Source organism: Trichosurus vulpecula, chromosome 2, assembly GCF_011100635.1.
Source record: "Trichosurus vulpecula isolate mTriVul1 chromosome 2, mTriVul1.pri, whole genome shotgun sequence".
NCBI classification, from domain to species: Eukaryota; Metazoa; Chordata; class Mammalia; order Diprotodontia; family Phalangeridae; genus Trichosurus; species Trichosurus vulpecula.
The window spans coordinates 272,296,974-272,317,065 of NC_050574.1; the positions used below are offsets into that span (position 1 = coordinate 272,296,974).

The 20,092-nt window shown below is 39.9% G+C and overlaps 1 protein-coding gene across 1 annotated transcript in view; it reads left to right on the forward strand.

Annotated features, from left to right (window-relative positions):
- JAML (junction adhesion molecule like) overlaps positions 1–13,064 on the forward strand; it is a 32,558-nt gene extending 19,494 nt beyond the window's left edge. Inside the window, exons 6-8 of the mRNA XM_036742800.1 lie at positions 7,895–7,943; positions 9,402–9,488; positions 11,810–13,064. Coding sequence (XP_036598695.1) covers positions 7,895–7,943; positions 9,402–9,488; positions 11,810–11,938 — 265 coding nt within the window. The 3' untranslated portion in view covers positions 11,939–13,064. The remainder of the gene's footprint in view (positions 1–7,894; positions 7,944–9,401; positions 9,489–11,809) is intronic.
- Positions 13,065–20,092: the final 7,028 nt, after the last annotated feature.

Genomic DNA, 20,092 nt, shown 5'->3' on the forward strand with positions numbered 1-20,092 from the left:
GACCAGCTTAACTAAGTACAGAGGATTTCATCACCAGAAGATAAATATAACTAAGATAATTCTGTTTATGACACTTTGGTTATTGCCAAGTGAGATCTAAAAGAGGAAGACATATGCTTATCAAAGGCATTTGCCCATGTAATGGAGGATGCTTTTCTTTCTAAAAAAAAAAAAAAATACGATCAGTGAAAATCTGCTATCTCTCTCTCCAACTTCCTCCTCCCAACCACCACTGAAAAAGAAAAACCCCTCTCACAAACTTGTATAGTTAATAAAGTAAATATCTGCATTGTCTGTGTCCCGCCCTGCAAAAAAAATCCATTCTGTGCTCTTGAGTCCTTTACCTTTCTATCAGGAGGTGGCTGGTAAGTTTCATCATTACTCCTCTGGAATTGTGTGCTTGGTCATTACACTGATCAGAATTCCCGAGTCTGTCAATGTTGTTTGCCTTTATAACACTATTGTCATTATGTAAATTGTTCTCTTGTTGCTGCTCATTCCAGGCTGTATTAATTCATACAAGTTTTCCTGGGTTTTTCTGAAACTATCCTCTTCTTCATTCTTACAGCACAGTAATATTCTATCATATCATATATGTACATGATGTATGTGATTATATGATATATATAATACATGCACATGTACAAGTGTGCATACCTACATGTACATATACACATACCTATACACATGTGCATGTGTGTATATACATACATATGCACACTGTCTTAAATATATGTGTGTATCTATATCTATGTCTATGTATCTTATTCAGCCATTCCCCAATTCATGGGCACCGCCTCCAACTTCCAATTCTTTGCCACTACAGAGCTATATTTTTGTAAATCCTTAAAAGTTTATCTTGCTCAGGACTAATCCTTCCCTTCATCTACCTTCCCTCTCATTCTGCCTTCTGCCCTTTTCATCTTGTTTCCCTGTTGAGTGAAATGTACTTCTGTACCCAACTGTGTGTGTTTGTTTTTCCTTCCTTTGACAAGTTCATTTGTGAGATTCATGTGTCAGCTGTTCCCTTCACCCCTTCTTCCTTGTTTTTATAGAATCCTACTATCCACACCCCAGTAATGTGACATAAATTCCCCTAACTTTCCTCTCCTTTTTCCTTTCCCGTGTATTCCTCTTCCCCTTCCTTTCCATTCTTTAAGATCATCAAGACCTAGTAGAAACACTCTCAGGCCTTCTGTCTAATTAGACTCCCTCTCTGTCCTTTGATGATGATAGGATTCTGAAGAGACACATGTTAATCTCATATTAGAATGTAAACACTTTATCTTTTTTTAGTCCATTATGATTCTTTGTTCACATTTATTTTTTATGTTTCTCTTGACTTCTGTGTTTGTACTTCATATTTTCTATGCAGCTCTGGTCTTTTCATTGGGAATGCTTGGAAATCCTCTATTTTATTAAAGGTCTGTTTTTTCAAATGTGGAATTATATTCAGTTTTGCTGAGAAAGGTGTTTTTGGCTCTAAGCCTTTGCCTTCTGGACTATTGTATTCCAAGCTCTGGCTTCTGTGTAGGGACAGCTGCTAAATCATACATGATCCTGCCTATAGCTCCTTGGTACTTGAATTCTTTCTTTCTGTCTTCTCGTGGTATTTTTTCTTTTGACCTGGAATCTCTGGGTTTTGACTATGATCTCCCTTTCATTTTGGAGCTCCTTTCAGGAGGTGACCAATGGATTCTTTCTAGTTCCATCTGTTCTCTGGTTCTAGAGGCAGCTATGTAGTACAATGCATAGAGTGCCAGACCTGGACCGTTCAAATCCAGCCTCAGATATTTTCTAGTGGGATGACCCCAGGCAACTTACTTGACATCTGTCTGCCTCAGTTTGACCATGTGTAAAATGAGAATAGTAATAGCATCTACCTCCCAGAGTTATTATGAGGACCAATGAGATAAGATTTGTAAAGCACTGTGCAAACCTTACAGCGCTATATAAAACCTAGTGATGATGAGGAAGAAGCAGCGGAGGAGAAAGAGATGATGGTGGTGGTGGTGGTGGTGGTGGTGATGATGATGATGATGATGATGATGATGATGATGATGATGATCTGGGCAGTTTTCTTTCATGATTTATTGAAATCTGATTTCAGAGCTCTTTTTTTTTGGGGGGGGTCATGACTTTCCAGTATTCCAGTGATTCTTAAATGACCTCTCCCTGATCTGTTTTCCAGGACAGTTGTTTTTGTTATGATATACCTTAGATTTCCTTCTGTGTTTTTTTCCATTCTTTTGACTTTGTTTTCTTTCCTATTGTCCCATGAAGTCATTAGCTTCTATTTGGTCCATTCTGATTTTCAGGGAGTTTGTTTCTTGGGTAAGGGTTTATACCTCTTGTGCTAACCTGTTAATTCTCTTTCTACTTCTTTAATTCATAGCCCCAATTTAAAAATTTTTTCCTCTGACTCTCATTTCATTTTTCAAAAACCATTGCTAAACTCTTTTTTTAAAACTCTTGCCTTGTCTCTTCTAGGAATTCTAGTTGACTTTGTACTCAAATTGTGTTTTTTCTTTGAGGTTTTGCAAACATTTTCTCTTTTTGGATTTATATTTTGAGCATCCCTGTAACCACAATAAAGTAGCTTTTTTATGGTGGGGTTATTTTTTTCTTTGCTCATTTTTCCAGCTTCCTGACTTTGGGCTTTACATTAGGGCTATGCACACTTTTGGAGGGAATTTCTGGGCTGGTCCTGTTGGTGGTTTCTTGGGGTATTCAATGTTGTGTTATTCCAAGATTCCAGGGACAGGTCAGGCTGGAAACCTGCAAACTTTTAGTGTCCTCAAAGTGGTCTGATCCAGGGCAGAGTCTGATTGTTGTCCGAGCTCTGCAAATTCCTGACTTGAGTTTGGGTCTGAACAATAGGCTTGTGGGCTTGCTGCTTTTGGAATTTCAGTAGATTACTTCTGAACTCAGCAGCTATCAGCCATCTGGAAAGCTCTGTTAATACAGTGATGGAACTATAGTCTTCATTTTGGTCTGGGATTCCCACCCTTGTTATTCTATCATAGGCTTTATTATACCGAGCTAGAAGCTGAAGCTGAGACCCCACTCCACTTCTGGGGTCCAAGCCACACAGCTGCTACTTGCTTCTGAACTGGCTCCTTGATCAAAACACACCTGAAGGCCTTTGCCCACTCTCCTCTCTGGAACACCACCCTTAGGCACAGATGCCCTATTCAGTTTGTCCTGTGATTCAGAGCTAAGTATTGACAGAGGTGCCATTTAGCACCTGTTCCTCTGCCCTATGCAAATTTAGGCTCCTTTCTGCTGGATCCAGGATCTTTTTTTTTCCTCTGGTGCACAGGCTTACCCTGCTCTGGGATGCTCCATGTGGTGTACACCCGCCCATACCCCATTTCTGATGTCCACAGAGCACTCTATTTATTTGTGTCAGCTTGGGCTAGAAAAATGACTTGGTATACTTTTTTCTTGGATTTGTTGATCAACATTTGGTCTTTTTGGAGAAGTTGTAGGGGTGAGAGGATAGGGGTGCAGGTCACTGTACTTCCTCCTGCTACTCTGTTGTATTGGCTCAGAGGATGCTTTTCAAAGAGTGCAGATGGAAGATGCTTCTGTTTGTTGATCATATTTAGCTGGTTTTATCAAGCTTCAGAACAGTGGGAGTCCTCGAAGGAGATACAGGGTTATTCAGCAGAAATGGGCCTACTGATCCATACGATAAATGCTAAATGGATAAAAAATACCTGTTATCCAGACTATGTCATACAGTTAGAAGGCTAATTCATGGAGTTGTTCCATCAGCATATATATCTGTGACATACTGCACATGGACAGTGAGTTGGACCTAGAATTGACAAGGAGGAAGAAAGGGAACCGAATTGCATGTGGGAAATTGCAGGGTGAGTAATAATAATACCAGGCTACTCCCTAGCACAAAAACGCATTTTTAAAAATATATGCTATCTTGGTTTTGGTGTTTGATTACAAGCTATAGAATGCCAGAATCTCTGCAGGCAACCCAAAGTCAGTGGAGAGATGTGTGGTGGGTGAAAGTAGGCTGTGATCTTGCAAGATGATTCACATGCAAGAAAAAGTGTAAAGGATATGATTCAAGACAAATATGTTTGTAAAAGAGGATGGGCCAGTTATGGTGAGAGCAGGGGGTAAAAGATGGAAAACCTAAGTGAAGGGAAGACTTTTAGCACATGAACAAAAAGTACACGGGATGAGGTGTGGGTGGGCTGTGATCTATTTGATGGAGCCCCACAGATTCATTGAAATATTGAAGTAATTATTTATGACAACTATTAATACCAGACTCTTTTTTTTTTGCCATTTGTCACATGTATCAGTGTGTGCCCCATCCCTAATTTAGTGATGTGTATAGAGGGAAGTAATTTTGTATGTCCAGCTATGAACTCTCTTCTAATCTCCAGACCTGCCTCTCCAACCATCTAATGCCCGTCATTGCATGGATTTTTCACTGCCATCTTAAATCCAGTGAGCTCATTATCTTTACTGATAAACCTACTCTTTTTTTTTTTTAAATTCTGACCGTGGCACCACCATTCATTCTGTTTTCCACGTTAAAAGTCTTGGGGCTTCTAGTTTTATTGTTTTTCTATTTTATTGTTGCTTCTATTTTATTTTTAAAAATCTAATCATTTATCAAGTTCTATCAGAGGTAATTAGTTGGCTCAGTGGATAGAGTGTTAGGCCTGGAATCAGCAAGACTTGAGTTCTAATCCTGCCTCAGATACTAGCTGGTGTGACCCTGGACAAGTCACTTAACTGCTGCAGTCTGCCGCAGTTTCCTTATTTGTAAAATGGGTATATTTATACCACCTACTTCCCTGGGTTCTTATGAGGATAGAATGAGATGACATTCATAAAGCACTTTGCAGACTTTAATGTTAGTTGTTGTTAATCTTCTTCATGCACTGATTTGATCACATTACTCCCAGCTTCAAAAATCTTCAGTGACTTCTTGTTGCCTACTGAGTGAAATTCAGATCCCTGCTTGGCATTGAAGGGTGCCCCCTATTTAGGACTGCCCTACTTTGTCTCATACTCCCTTTTACTTACACACACACACACACACACACACACACACACACACACGCACACACACACACAGAGTTCCATCAAAACTAGATTCTTAGAATTCCACCAAACATGCCCTGTCCTTGCTCACATTGCCCCTTATGCCTGTAATGTTCTCCCTTCCTCTTTGCCTGTTGAAATTCTATCCATTTTTAAAATACCAATTCAAATGCCATGAAGCTTTCTCTTATCTTTTCATGCATAAATAGCACTTTGTTTTGTAAATCCACAAGGCACTTAGCATATAATGTCCTGTAAGTAGCTGTCTCAGTTTGTGTCTTCCCTCCCTATTGGATTACATGTTCCAGTTCATGTCTTCTCTCCCTATTGGATTACATGTTCCATGAGGATAGGGACTATGTATTTAAATAAACTTTGTATCTTCCTCAGTGCCTATCAGAGTAAGCAATAAATGTTTGACTGATTGAATTTTAGTATTAGCCTAAGTCAAACATTCTTATGCAGATAAATCTTCAAGGGAAAAGTAACCAGAAGCCAATTAGAAATTATTTTTGGTTTATCTGTAGCATGGCTTTTTTTCCATAAGCATAGATAATTTAGAGTGAAATGTTTGCAGGCTTTGCATGATCCTTGAAAATGACTTTTCATGTAAATTCCATGAAGGCAGTTACCGTTTTTCATCTTTATGTCTCCAGTGCTTTGCCCATAGGAGGCTACTGGTAAAAGTTTGTCAGATTGATCATATTTCCATTTAAAACCAGTGAGTTGCATTTGTAAGAGGAACCCTTTTGATCAGAACTTCTTTTACATTATTATTATTATTATTGTTATTATTGCTGAAGTCTTCCCAACCTCCCATATGAATTAGGATTTAAAATGCTACATTCCAACGTATTGAAAATACCATAATTTTTAAACTGGACAGAGTCATTAGTTCCTTATCAGTCCTTTGTAGGTCCACATCTCTGTTTAGCCAGCTAAGTTCAAAACCTTTTTAAAGATCAAGTCACTGTGTCACTGAAGCAGTTTTCCTAGGCAGCACGGTATTGTGCAAAGGCCGCTGGATGGAATCTCCTAACTCCGGGCCTTGATGTCTGGCTCTCATATGCACTAGCCGCACTAGCCAAGGGATCCTGGGAAAGTCATTTAATCTCACTGTCATCTAGATTTTATCCTTTGAAATGGAGGATAGTACTTGCACTTTTGTCTTCACAGGATGGTTGTAAGAAAAGCCCTTTGGTAAACTGTAAAGCTCTACCTTAAAAAGAGTTCTTATTACTGTTACTAGGAAAATGGCCCCTGGGTAGGCTAAGAAATGTTTATCTTAGTGTCATCTTCCTATGCCAAAGGAAGAACTGGACAAACATTTCTGTCGGTTGGATTTATCCTCCCAGCCCAGCCACAATCCCTGATTGCTATCCCTAACTTTCATTGGCAAACGACAGAAGAATGATGTGGACCACCAGAGCCCAGGAGGCAGGGGCTTAGGAGTAACAGATAAGCCAACCCTCTCTGTGTGGGAATCTAAACAATTCTGGAATAATTTTGAAAGGACCTGGAACTTAAAGCTGAAAGGGCCGAGCTATGTGGTAGTAATGGGCAAATCCTTTCCCCGCTCTGGGCCTCAGTTTCTTTCCCTACTAGTGAAAGAGTTGGATTCAGTGAGTTATTGGGCCTCTTCTAGCGCTAATGTTCTATGTAGGCATTCAGGCTGGGAATGCAGGAGCAGTGGTGGGGACATTGTCTCCGCTGTACTTTGCTGCCATCTGGTGGTCCAACTACAAAGCACCCGGCCCATTTCTCTTCCCGTAGCCTGGGACCAGGCTTGAAGATTAGGCTGGATCAGGGAACCAAAGAGATGGAAGTGATCTTAGTTCAGTGAATTTTTCTTGTCCTCACACTCAGGCAGAGTAGGTATTTGCCTACATGGTAAGATCTGGGGGGAACCAGAGCCGCACCTAAACACTTGTCTCTGCTCGAACCCTTTAACAAGGGATAAAACCTTTTGCTCCATCGTTAGACAAAAGGTTTGAAATTAAAATGTATGTACCCATCGGAGAGGCAAGATATTGACTAAGATAATTCATGCTGACATGTGAGTGGCTAGTTTTAGGATCCTCTTCTGAGAGTAAATTTTAATTTCCCTGGATAGAAGAGAGCCTATGAGATCACTGGTCATTATGAGGGATGGTGTACCATCAAAATGGGGTGAAGGGGGAGAGTATCAGTGTAAAGCATTCCTTGCTTCACAGTTCTGCTTAGGCCGATCCTGTAAGACATGCTTCTTTCCCTGAAGGGGCTTTTTCTCTCACTGGAGAAGCCTTACACATATGAAACAACTGATAATTTGATATAATATTTAAGTACTAGAATGAATGTTATAAACTTGTGGAAGGATTTAGGTCTCTTTGAGTACAGCATTATGCTTGATAAGTAAAGCCTAAACCGGCAGGAAATCCCTCTCCTTAGAGATCTCCAAGGAGATTCCACAGCCTCCCTCCTAGTCTATTGTAATAACCTCTCTCCCTAAATTACTGGCCTTGAAGCTGATCTAATGATAACTGAGGCTGAGAAGAAGCATGTATGAAATGGAAGAAAAGAAAACAGGCCTCCAAGGATTGACATTTTGCATTCCACCCAAGGACTCTCATTCCACAGACTCTCTAAGAACATTTAGTAGCTGATCCAAGCTAGGGTGGGAGAGTAAAAACTTTGTGAGTAGTCTCGCATATGGGAGTAGAAAGAATTAACATTCCTGTTCCCTAAAGTACTCTTCTCCACAAGAGTTCAGTACAGAAGCAATGGCCTGGTGGTGCTTAGTTGTTAACCCCATGCTTTATTTACTTTGCAGACCAGAAAACCACCCGGAGAATACCAGTAAGGCTAAGTCAGAGGTACAGGTAAGTGGACTCTCTTCTCATCTAACTGCTTTGTCTTCTGACCTGTGAAAAATGATATAGATAAGGAGTTCAATTATAAAGTACTCTGTAAATTTGTGGTAGTGGTGCTATTCACTCTGTGGACATAGCTGCTGAGGGGGAAGTGAAGGTCAAAAAAGGCAGGATGTGACAGCAAGACTCCAGATTTTATATATAATACGTATGCATATAAGTTAGTACATGTACTATATACATATACATACGAGTGTGTGTATATAGACAGATTAGTAGGTAGATAGAACTAACATTTCTTCTGTTCCCTAAAGTCCTTTTCTCCACAAAAGTTCATTATGAAAAGAGTATGTGTGTGTGTGCGCGTGTGCGCACGCACGCTCACATTTGTGTTTGAGATGTGGCATAGAGAAAGGGATAGAGAATCAGCCTCAAAACCAGAAAGAGTTGGACTAAAGTCCCATCTAGTCCCATTGTCCATGTGACACCAGCCAGGTAACTCATTAAACTGCTCAGTCAGTATTCTAGGCAACTCTCTCAGACTAAAAGTTGCAGAGTAGGTGCTGACATGCATTGGTGGAAGGAATTTTCCTCATCTGGGAGTTCCCTGTATGTATAATGTATGTGAAAGTATAGTTATCTCCATCTATAAATGCAAGGCAGCTATGTGGCACAGTGGATAGAGTGCCAGGTCTGGAATCAGGAAGACTGTCTTTTTGAGTTCAAATCAGACTACTTCCTGTTTGCCTCAGTTTCCTCATCTGTAAAATGATCTGGAGAAGGAAATGGCAAATCACTGTAGTATTTTTGCCGAGAAAACCCAAAATGAGTTCACAAAGAGTCAGGCGCTATTGAAATGATTGAACAACAACAAAATCTATAAATGTAGCTAGATGACTTTAAAAAAAATTTTCCTCTTCCAGTATCCATTTTTCTTCATTTACGTTATTTGTTAAATCTGGACTTAGCTAAGGTCCCATAAGAGTCTGCAAATCTGTAGCTGAATGACATTGCTTTTGCCAAACACAAAAAGGTAATTTGAATTCTGAAGTGCCACTGGAAACACTTACGGGAGATTTAGCCCTCTAAGACCTGTTCTGCCATGCGCAGTTCTCTGGAAGGAATCATTCGTTAGTTAATGCCACCCTGCCATGGCTTTAATTAGAAGAGATTACCCAAGGTGACAAGATGCTGGTCTCCTGCTGGTATCTGAATACCTGCACCAGAACAATGTGGTTGGTTTTCGAAAGAGTAGGTTTGGATCCTGAGATGACACTCTCTCCTAATTCTCATGAAGAATGAATGAGGGATGTGGTTAACTCGTATGCTCTAGCTCTCATTATTTCTTTGGCCCTTCCTAGTTGAGTAATGGGCTTAAGTCTTGGGGTGGGGGTGTCTTGGATATGGACCAGGTTCCTGAGATGTGCTTCATTTTTTAGAAACGATTTTACAATGTTCTCCCTTCAGGCACATGTTTACTCCACAATAGCAACCCAGTCTGTGATTGAGGAAGAGGAGTCCAGCAGAGCTTCTGAGGCCACCTACATGACAATGGTGAGAAAGTAGGCTCTAGGTCATTGCTGAGTCATGAGCTAAGTGGTTCTGGAAGGACCAGAGATTTGAGGAGGGTGAAGATCCTGACCTTAGGTAGGGATGGACTTGAGGGTGGGGGACCAGAAGATCTGTTTATCAAAGGAAGAGATTATTCTAATTTACAAAGAGATAAACTGCTTTAGGCACTGTTGTCAAACTATGCTCTTAAAGCATGTTTAAGTAGTGAAAGGCCTTAGACCTGAGGGCCCACCAACTCAAGTTAGAGCGTATTCTGCCTACTGTGTCCTTTGAGAATGTGGTTGTAGACAAACCTACAGTACAATGACAATGTCATCCCTGGGTGGTCAGCCTGGGTGGGGGGGGATGGGGAGGGGTTGGTGCGTTTTAATGACATTATTGAGAAATGATTTATTGGGCTGTTTCTAGGGTGTGTCTGTATTAGCAACTGGAGATAGTGTGATGAGGCCCTTAGAGGAGTATTTTATTGCTAGGAATTCACTTTTCTTTTGGATGAAGTTCTCTATTTATTTTTAGTCTTCAAGATTCAATTCCATAAGAGTTTTTGTTCCAAATTTTCTCCCCATCTCTCCCTTCCCCCACCCTAAGATGGCATGTAATCTGATATAGGCTCTACATATACATTCATATTGAACCTATTTTCACATTAGTCACGTTGTAAAGAAGAATTAGAACCCATGGGAGGAACCACAAGAAAGAAGAAACAAACAAAAAAGAGAGAGCAAACTGTATGCTTCAATCTGCATTCAGACTCCATAGCTCTTTCTCTGGATGTGGATGGCATTTTCCATCATGAGTCTTTTGGAGTTGTCTTAGATCCTCGCATTGCTGAGAAGAGCTAAGTCTATCAAAGTTAGTCATCACACAATATGGTTGTTACTGTGTACAATGTTCTCCTGGTTCTGCTCACTTCACTTAGCATCAGTGCATATAAGTCTTTCCAGGTTTTTCCGAAGTCTGCCAGCTCATCATGTCTTATAGCACAATAGTATTCCATTACATTCCTATACTACAACTTGTTCAGCCATTCCCTAATTGAAGGGCATCTCCTCAATTTCCAATTCTCTGCCTCCACAAAAAGAGCTGCTATAAATATTTTTGTACATGTGGGTCCTTTGCCCATTTTTATGATCTCTTTGAGATCCAGACCTAGAAGTGGTATTGCTGGGTCAGAGGGTATGCACATTTTTATAGCCCTTTGAGCATAGATCTCTATGATTGGATCAGTTTGGATGCAGTTCTCAACAGGGTTTATTAAGCCTTACTGTTAGGGAGCAGCCTGGTAGGTTGCACACTGACTCCTGAATAACAGGATGAAGTTTGATTCTGGTCTTTTTGTTCAGTTCTCCTGGAGAGTACCACACCTAGAGCAGTCACATGGCATTTCAGGGAAGAGGAGAAGTGGGGCTGGTGGTGAACAAGATGCTATTTATAGAATAATTATAGTGAATTAAGTCTGTTAAGGAGCAGTGTTTATTCCAGTACGGGTATGGCCTGCTTTTTGTTTCCTAGAATGATGGGGCTTTGTCTTTTCTCCTCATGGCAGCAAATGACACACATGACTTCATGTTGAATTCAGCTAGCACAGATTCTTCCTGAGTAATGCAGTAGCCAGCTGTGGTCACATTAGCTCCACCTTGGAGTGTTAGTTGGAGCCAGTATTTTTCCCCACTTCCTGTTATCTGCCATTTTTATGAGCTGGTGCTGTAGCTACTGGGTCTCAGCCTAAAGAAATCTATTAATGTAGCTGCATTTTGATTGTAACTGTGTTCCGCCAGCTTGAGTGACATGCCGGAAGTCTGACATGAGTAATTGATGTTGGTGATAATGACTGTGATCTTTAAAGTTGATTTCACTCCTTCCTGTTGAATGCTTTGTAAAGTACAGAATATAGGAAATGCAGTCATTGTCTTGTAGGAGATTGCTGTTATAACCTTAGAGAATTGGTCTGGAATCTTTCTGAAAACTCACTGGCTTCATGTGGCTTTTACATATGCCTAATTTGATGGCTAGCTGTGCCTGCCTAGAGTCAGGAAGACTCAACTTCCTGAGTTCAGATGTGGCCTGAGGCACTTACTAGCTGTGTGACTCTGAGCAAGTCACTTCACCCTGTTTGCCTCAGTTTCCTCATCTGTAAAAATGAGCTGGAGAGGGAAATGGCAAACCATTCCAGTATCTTTGCCAAGAAAACCCCAGATGGGGTCATGAGCAGCTGGACACAACTGAAAATGACTGAACAGTAACAATTTGACATCAAGGTCTGTCATCTCTACTCCTGTGTCTTTGTTTTTCCTACTTCACAGCAACCAGTTTGGCCTTCCTGGAGAGCAGAACAGAAATCACCTGAGATAATGCCAGAAACAGAACAAACTCTTGAAAGACCGAGGTTGGCTGTAAGGCCCCCAGCAAGGGAACATCATGTCTTTCAGTAGCCTTTGATTCCTCATTTTTCCTGAGCCACAGCTGCAGTTGATGTCCTAAAGCTCTCCTGCAGTCTTTTCTGTTTGCTGCTTGGGTTGAGGGGTTGAAAGATGGAGACCTTGATTTGTGATGGAACGAGATTGGAGTGAGAGATAGTCCTCAAATCGGTAATGGGCCAGAGGTTTAATTCAATAACAAATGCACCTCAGCAGACTGCTTTGAAGTATTTGCTGAGTGGAGAGCCCTCTGGGGGAGACATAAACTACGGCTAAAGCATGGTTCTTGCCTGCATGGAGTTTATGTTATGTCTCCGGAGCAAGTGTGTAATCCTTGTTGGTTGAGTACATCAAACTGCTAAAATGGACATTTTTCTTGTAGAGTGAGTTACTGTAAAGAAACCTAAAAGCATCATAAATCAATTCAAAATGTTTTGTTTTATAATGACTAAAAAGTTTATCTTTGAATGAATGTATCCAGAGGAAATAATCTTTCCCTTCACCCCTCCCCTTTTTTCTTTTGGCTGAAGACTACCTGAATGTTCGTTAGGAGAAAAGGGTTCTGGTGATGAATTCATAGTAGGTAGCTCCTTCAGCAGCATTATATCCAGGAGGAAAGCCGTCCTGCAGACCAGTGCATCATAGGAGAAAGATACGGTGTCTGACAGTGGGGGGAGTGGGGTGGGAGAAGGTTTTTGTCAACCTGAAAATAAAAAGTATTGAATTTGGCAAAGAATGAAGATTTAGAACTCCATGCGTATGATAAAATGTTTGGGTCTTTAGTAGTGCCACTTAGAGATTTAATAGACCTTAAAAATTCTTTTATTTGGAATATCTCTTTTTAACCATGAGTACTAAGCCCTCTCCTAGTCCAGGTTCTCCTGGCCTCCCCGACCATGCATGCAAGTGTGTATTATCTTTCAAATTCCAGAATTATTCTGTCCCCACACAACCTCATTGCCACTTATTCCAAGCCAAGCTTCCCTTGAACTCCCCCGGCCACTGGCGGTACTTAGCAATTGTATCTGGTCTTCTTGTATCTATTCCTATACCCTTGGCCTAAACTACCTGCAGACACTTCCTAGCCTTGTGACCCTTGGGCAAGTCACTTAACCCCTGTTTGCCTCAGTTTCCTTATCTATAAAATGGGGATAATGATAACACCTACCTTCCAGGTTTCTGGTGAGTATCAAATGAGATAATAATTATAAACCCTCAGCACAGTGCCTGGCACGTAGGAAGCACTATATAAGTGTTAGCCAATATTATTATTATTATTAGCTCACCTGAATCTTTAAGCCTCAGCTTTATCACGTAACCCATTCCTTTCTATTTTGTTCTCTCACAAAGGACAATATTCATCTTTCGTCTCTTATTCAGTTGGGACCGAGAGACATCCAGCCTTTCCCTCTCACAGAAATTAGCTTTCATAAAGAGCATAAACCAATAGTCCTTTAAAATAGATGCCTAAAATGCAGTATCCTGATCACGCTATAAAAGTGGCACATGCAGGCATATATAATGGTGTTGGTGCTATTGATTCTTTGTGTCTTTATATGGTAGGAAAGCATGGCTTTCATTTCTGGCCTGTAGATGGTACTTTCCAGAATTAATGGGTATCTGTCTCCCTTGAGATAGCATATTCATAGAATAATGGCATTAAGGATATAGGAGCAGATGGATACACATAAGTGCAAATTCCTTATGTTGTCATTCAAGGCCCTCATTATCTTTCCAGCATTTTCTTATACTATTCTCCCCCGTGTACTCTGTTCTGTCCAAACTGGATTAATCTCCATCTCCTGTATGTTTTCTGTACTTTCCTGCCTCGGTGACTTTGCCCAAGCTGTGCTAACATGCATACCTCCTTTCCCATAGCCTTCAGAACTCTTACCTAAAGCACAACTCAAATGTGACCCGTTCTAGGAAGTCTTGTCTGATTTCCTGCAAGTTCGTGATGTAATTCCCTGCTTGGACCCCACTTTACTTGCATCCCTCTTGTGTGCTGATTGTGTAATATTCTGTATTATAGTTATTTCTGTGTGTGTCATATTTTGCTAGTAGACTGTAAGCTCTACAAGGGCAGGAACCTTTTCTTTTCTTAACTTTGTATTTTCCCCAGGGCCTAACATAGTGTTCTGTGGACATAGGGACTCTGCACCTCAGTATCTCTCTGGTTTTAATTTCAGGTTGAAATACTTAATAAATGCTTTAAAAATGGAATTGAACTGAACCATTGATTTTTTTTTTCTGGGGTCCGTCTAAAGAAACACTTAAGAATGGAGCTGAGTGAGCTGGAGATGCCATTAGACAAGACAGGAAGTTTTACACAGAAAGTATAGAAATAACCTTGGTTCTAAAGCTCCAGAATTCAATTTTGGCCTATTCCATTCCAGGTATGGGAGAGGGGATTGTTGATAAAGGTCTCTTTTAGTACCTTAATACTCAGCTTTTTCATAACCACAGGTTGGAAATGAAAGTCCAGGGAATGTTCAGTGCTGATTTCCTACAGCCCTGCCTGAAATCACAAGAAAAAAAAAACTGTCTCTAGTCATGGATTTGCTCATTTCCTAATACTTCCCTACCAGAAAGATAATTACTTCTTAAATTTAAGAGAGTTGGGGAAGCTTGAAAATATGTACTGTATTTCCCCATGTATGAGATGCACCCTTTCCTGAAAAATTTGGGGTCTAAAAACTGGGTGTGTCTTATACAGTGGTTGTAGTTTTTTTTACTTGCATTTCCTGCTTTTTCCACTCTTGTTTTTGCGTTCATTGTTGTAGATTTTTTTACTTGCATTTCCCAATTTTTCACGCTTGTTGTCTGAGCTCATTGTTTCATGTTTGCTACCGGTATGTTAGGTTACTTTTTGCCATGTTCTGCCCAGAAATGGCTCAGAAAAGATTTTCATACAGTGCTGAATTCAAGTTAAAAGTGATCCAGTTTGCTAAAGTGAATGGAAATCGTGCTGCTGAACGTAAGTTTGGTCCTCCTCCAACTGAGAAAACAATCTGAGACTGGCTATGGGAAGAAGAAACCCTACTGAAAACACCATGGCAGAAGAAGGCCGTAAGAGACAAGTCAGCAAATGGCCTGATTTAGAGAGGGAATTGAAGATATGGATTGAAGAGCAAAGAGCAGTTGGAATTTCTGTGTCCACAAAGATGGTTCAGCATGAGGCAAGAAGAATTGCTGATGAGAAAGAAGTTACTGATTTCAAAGGAGGGCACAATTGGTACTTCAGGTTCATAAAACAGAATGGACTAAGCATGCATACACACACCAGACTTGCCCAAAAGATGCCTGAAAGCTATGAGCAGATGAATACAACTTGAGTTCAATAACTTTATGTAATATATATATTTTTTTCAAATTTTGGGCCCCAAAATTAAGGTATATCTTATACATGGGGAAATATGGTAAGTCTATTTCTAGCCTCTACACCTTTTTCATTTATTCCTTCCCCGCCCCCCTTTTTTTTTATGAGTCCAGCTGCTAGACATTGTCTGTCCCTGGCAGCACTTAATAATGTATGATTAGCAAAAACATTAAGTAGGCAATTGCCCTACATTGATACAGCTTATTACTTCTTATTTACTACTTATTTACTGTATCAGTAGGAAACTTTTAAAAACACAATAATCCTAGAAAAATATAAACCAGGGAACTCAGTTTAATGATTTGTACAAATGGGAGTTGCCCTGTTCATCTCGAAGCTGGTGAGATAGGGTGGTCAGGCTTGATGATTTTCAAGTTCATAAGACGTGACCCCAAATGTAACCACAAAAATGCACTTCAAAGCCAAGTATAAGTGATTTATCCATGTCCCCATTTTTATCCATTAGTATAAATAAGAGGGAATTGACTGTGTGGACACTTAGATTTGGAGATTTTTTTTTTTAACCCGATAGGAATAGGTTGAAAACCTTGAGTATGCCTACTTAAAGAATGCATGCACCTTCTTCCAGGCCAGGTTGATGTCTTTAGATACTTATCACTACTCTGCTCTTTGTTTTTTGTTTTTATTTTTTTGGAGAGAGACAGAGTGCTTACTTCGGCAACTTAAATAAACAACAGCAACCCAATAACCTAAAAAAGTGAGCTGACTGCATTGTGAGAAAAAAGGGAAAGAAGCCTGAGTGATACACCGTTATTCATAAAACCTTAAAAGAGGTAAAAGGCCAAAAGCACTTTGGGTAAAACTTCTATGGAGCTGGATCCCATTCCCTTTCTTCTTTGGCTTCCAAGAGTGCCACTGATCTCTTTTGATAATTATTTGCTGGCCATAATTAATAAAATAGTTGTTAATTACCTAGAAATTATGTCTCTTGGACTATTCATTCATCACAGTTTCTTCCCTTGATAACTCTCTGTTCATATTCTTTGACATTTATCAATTGGGGAATGATGTTTATTCTTACAAGTTTAAATCAATTCCACATGTGTTTTGGAAATGAGACCTTCATCAGAGCAAATTGTTACAAAGATTTTTTTTCCCAGTTAACTGTTCCATTCTAATCTTAGCAATCCTGGATTTGTTTCTGCAAGTTGTTTAATCCATTCACATGTAAAATTGTAATAGGTTTATATTTTCCTCTATCAGTCTCTAAAATTGTTTTTTTTTTACGTTATGATTTTCCCCTTCTTCTGCTATAAACATAGCCTTATGTTCCTTCACTGACTTTAATCTTTTAAAGGGTGACCTTGTTCCTTTTAGCTCTCTTACCCTCACCCCCGATCCCCATTGTGTGAGGTAAATAAAATGTGAAGATTTCACAGGGAAGATGTATATAAATATATATCTATACTAAAAAATGTTTAAAAATCAAGAAATAGGGAAATAGGAAAGTGGAAAAATTCTGAGGCCATGAGAGTCTGATGTCTCAGCCTCTGGGAAAGTTTGCCCTGAAACTTTTTGTTCTTTCTTCTGGTTCTGGTTTAAAGATTTGCTCAGTAAGAATAGGGTCACTGTGACCTGCTTTCCTTTACTGTACTACTTCTACAGTACTGTAAAAGTACTGTAGAAAAATGGAGAGGGTCTCCCCCTCCCCTTATCCTATTCTCCTTCTTCAGATTTATAGATGTCACCTCAGTTGTAATCATTACTTAAGGAAATGGGAATTGGAGTTTCTGTGCCTCGATTTCCTGATTTTTTTTGTCTAGCTTTCATGCTCAGATTGTAAGTCTGCCTCCCAGCCAATGGTGAGAAGGGTCAGAGGTGGGCAGGAATTCTCTTGTGTTAGGTATAATTATTGGTGCTTTGCACCTTGTAAAGCTCCTCTCTTGCTAGATCTGTTCTGGCAGAGGACGCCTTATTCTCGAGAATTGAATAAAATTTATTTCTGTTCCCACCCTGAGATGGCTCCTTATTATAAGTTTAATTGGTGAGGGTCTTTCCTCCCACCCGTTGACCCTTTTGTCCTATATGGTTAGGCTCAGATTTGCAGGATAGGTCACCCTGGGCTGTTTCCAGAGCGCTAATGTTCTTCAGAACACGTTCCATTCTCTCCTCTTTTTTTCTAGGGGGTGAAGAATCATCTTGCGTTATTCAAATATCCTTTCCTTCATATTTGAAGATTTTTCTCCTGATGCGTGGCAGAACTTACTGTTTCTGAATTGAATTGTTAAATTTAACTGCTATGTAGCTTTGGTCTCCCCCCCCACCCCAAAATGATCTGTGAATTCTTTAAATTGGAATTTCATTTTTTGTGTTTAGAAGTTCTGGGCAGTTCTCTTCTATTATTTCCTTCATTATCCTGTTAAGATTTTTTTGTCCCATCATGTTCTTTTGGGATACCTATGATCTTTAGGTTGTCTTTCCACATCCTGACCTCAAGATGAGTATATTTTACTTGCATAGCGAGCATATTTCCTTTTAATGTTATTGCTTTTGCTTCTCTTCTTCTAGGTTGTCTTTCTCATCTGTGTATTCGCATTCCCAATTTATTCTTCTCTCTTAGGTTTTTTTGGTGAGGCTTGCCATTGCAGACTCCAATTTTTCCATTTTGCTTATTATTTTTCTGTGTAGGACATAAATTCTTTTTTTCTTTTTTTTAATAAGTTAATTTCTTTATTTTTAGTTTTCAACATTCACTTCCATAAGTTTAAAATTTTCTCTCCCTCTCTCCTCTTCACCTCCCCAAGATGGCATGCAATCCGATATAGGCTCTACATATACATTCCTATTAAACATATTTTCACATTAGTCATATTGTATAGAAGTATAGAAGAATTAGAACAAATGGGAGTAAGCATGAGAAAGAAGAACATAAAGCAAAACAAAACAAAAAAAGAAAATAGTCTGCTTAAATCTGCATTCGGACTCCGTATTTCTTTTTCTGAGTGTGGATGGCATTTTCTATCATGAGTCTTTTGGAATTGTTTTAGGTCCTTGCATTGCTGAGAAGAGCTAAGTCTATCAAAGTCAGTCATTGCACATTGTGGTTGCTACTGTGTACAATGTTCTCCTGGTTCTGCTCACTTCACTCAGCATCAGTTCATATAAGTCTTTCCAGGTTTTTCTGAATTCCACCTGTTCATCATTTCTTATAGCATAATGGTATTCTATTACATTTATATACCAGAGCTTGTTCAGCCATTCCCCAATTGATGAGCATCCTCTCAATTTCCAGTTCTTGGCCACTACAAAAAGAGCTGCTATAAATATTTTGTACATGTGGGTCCTTTTCCCATTGTTATGATCTCTTTGGGATATAGCCCTAGAAGTGGTATTTCTGGGTCAAAAGGTATGCATATTTTGTAGCCGTTGGGGCATAGTTGCAAATTGCTCTCCAGGATGGTTGGATCAGTTCACAACTCCACCAACGATGAATTAGTGTCAGGACATAAATTCTGCTCTCACAATTCTCATTTCTCTTTTAAACCACTCAGGAACAGGTTGTTGTAGTTCTGTGTTCTACTCAAATTCCACAGGGTCTTCTTCTTGTCAAGTGTTATATAATTTTCCTTAATATTGCCGCATTTGTTCATAGATTTCTAAGTTTTTTTTTTTTTTCTGTATCTGGAGGCCATATTTTCTTTGGTTGTTAGTTTTTTTTTTTCTGTTAACTTACCTGTTTATGTTCAAGGTCTTTGAGTTTTCTTCTTCCTGAAAATATTTGGTGTTTTTTCCCACTTTATTTTCCTTATCACTCACTTCCTGACTCCTTTCCTTCTAATTGTGGTTTCCTTAGGGACTGCATCTCAAAGCATTTTAGCCTCCTCTCACACTGGACAATTCATGGTTCACCAGGCTAGGTCCTTGCCCCAGATGACTTTTGGGTGGTCAGAAATGGCCCCCGAGGATGCTGTGCTCTTTCCCTCGGACTTGGTATAGTGCTCCACGGCACCATGCATGCAGAGTGTCCTCTCCTGGTGAGCTGTCTCACTCCCTCTGCTACTCAGCTCTTCAGCCCAGCATTGGCAGTTCAGAGCCTGTTTTCCCCAATGCCAGAAGTTCAGAAATTTACAGCACTAATGCTTCTGGTTTATAACCCCTTGCAGGTTTTTGCTACCGAAGGGCCTGTGGTCAAGCTGGCTGTTGAGGCGCAAAGCAAACTTCTGCAGCCTGGAGCCAGGATTTCCTCAGCACTAGAAAGAGAATGGATAACTAGGGAATAGGGGTGGGTTTTTATGCCATTCTGTGCCATATGGGGTAGTGCAGCCCCATTGCTGGTAGTTGGTAAGTGGGGGAGGAACACTGAAGGAGCTTAGTGTTGGTTTGGTTTTTAACCTTCTTTTGGATTCTGGGTGGCCTAGGCCGTGGAGTTAGGTGAAGTTGCTGTATCTTTGGCACATAATTTTTGTTTTGGAGAGATTTGAGAAATTGTAGGGATCAGAGAAAATGTCTAATCTGTCATTTTGTTGCTCACATGACCTAGAAGTCTTAGACTATTTATTTTTAAATGTTTAAATTAAACTTATTTTTTTCAAACACGAATCTGTCTTTTCTTCCATTTCCTTCCCCCTTCTCCCACTCCTCTGAGAAAGAAAGAAAAATGAAATCTGTTACAAACATGTATTTCTGAACTGTTCATGTCCAAAATCCAAACAGAAACAAACAAACAAACGTCAACCATGACTCAGTCTGTATTCTCAGTTCATCACTTCTCAAGACATGGGTAAGCAACAAGATTGGTCATTATGCTGATCAGAATTCTTAAGTCTTTC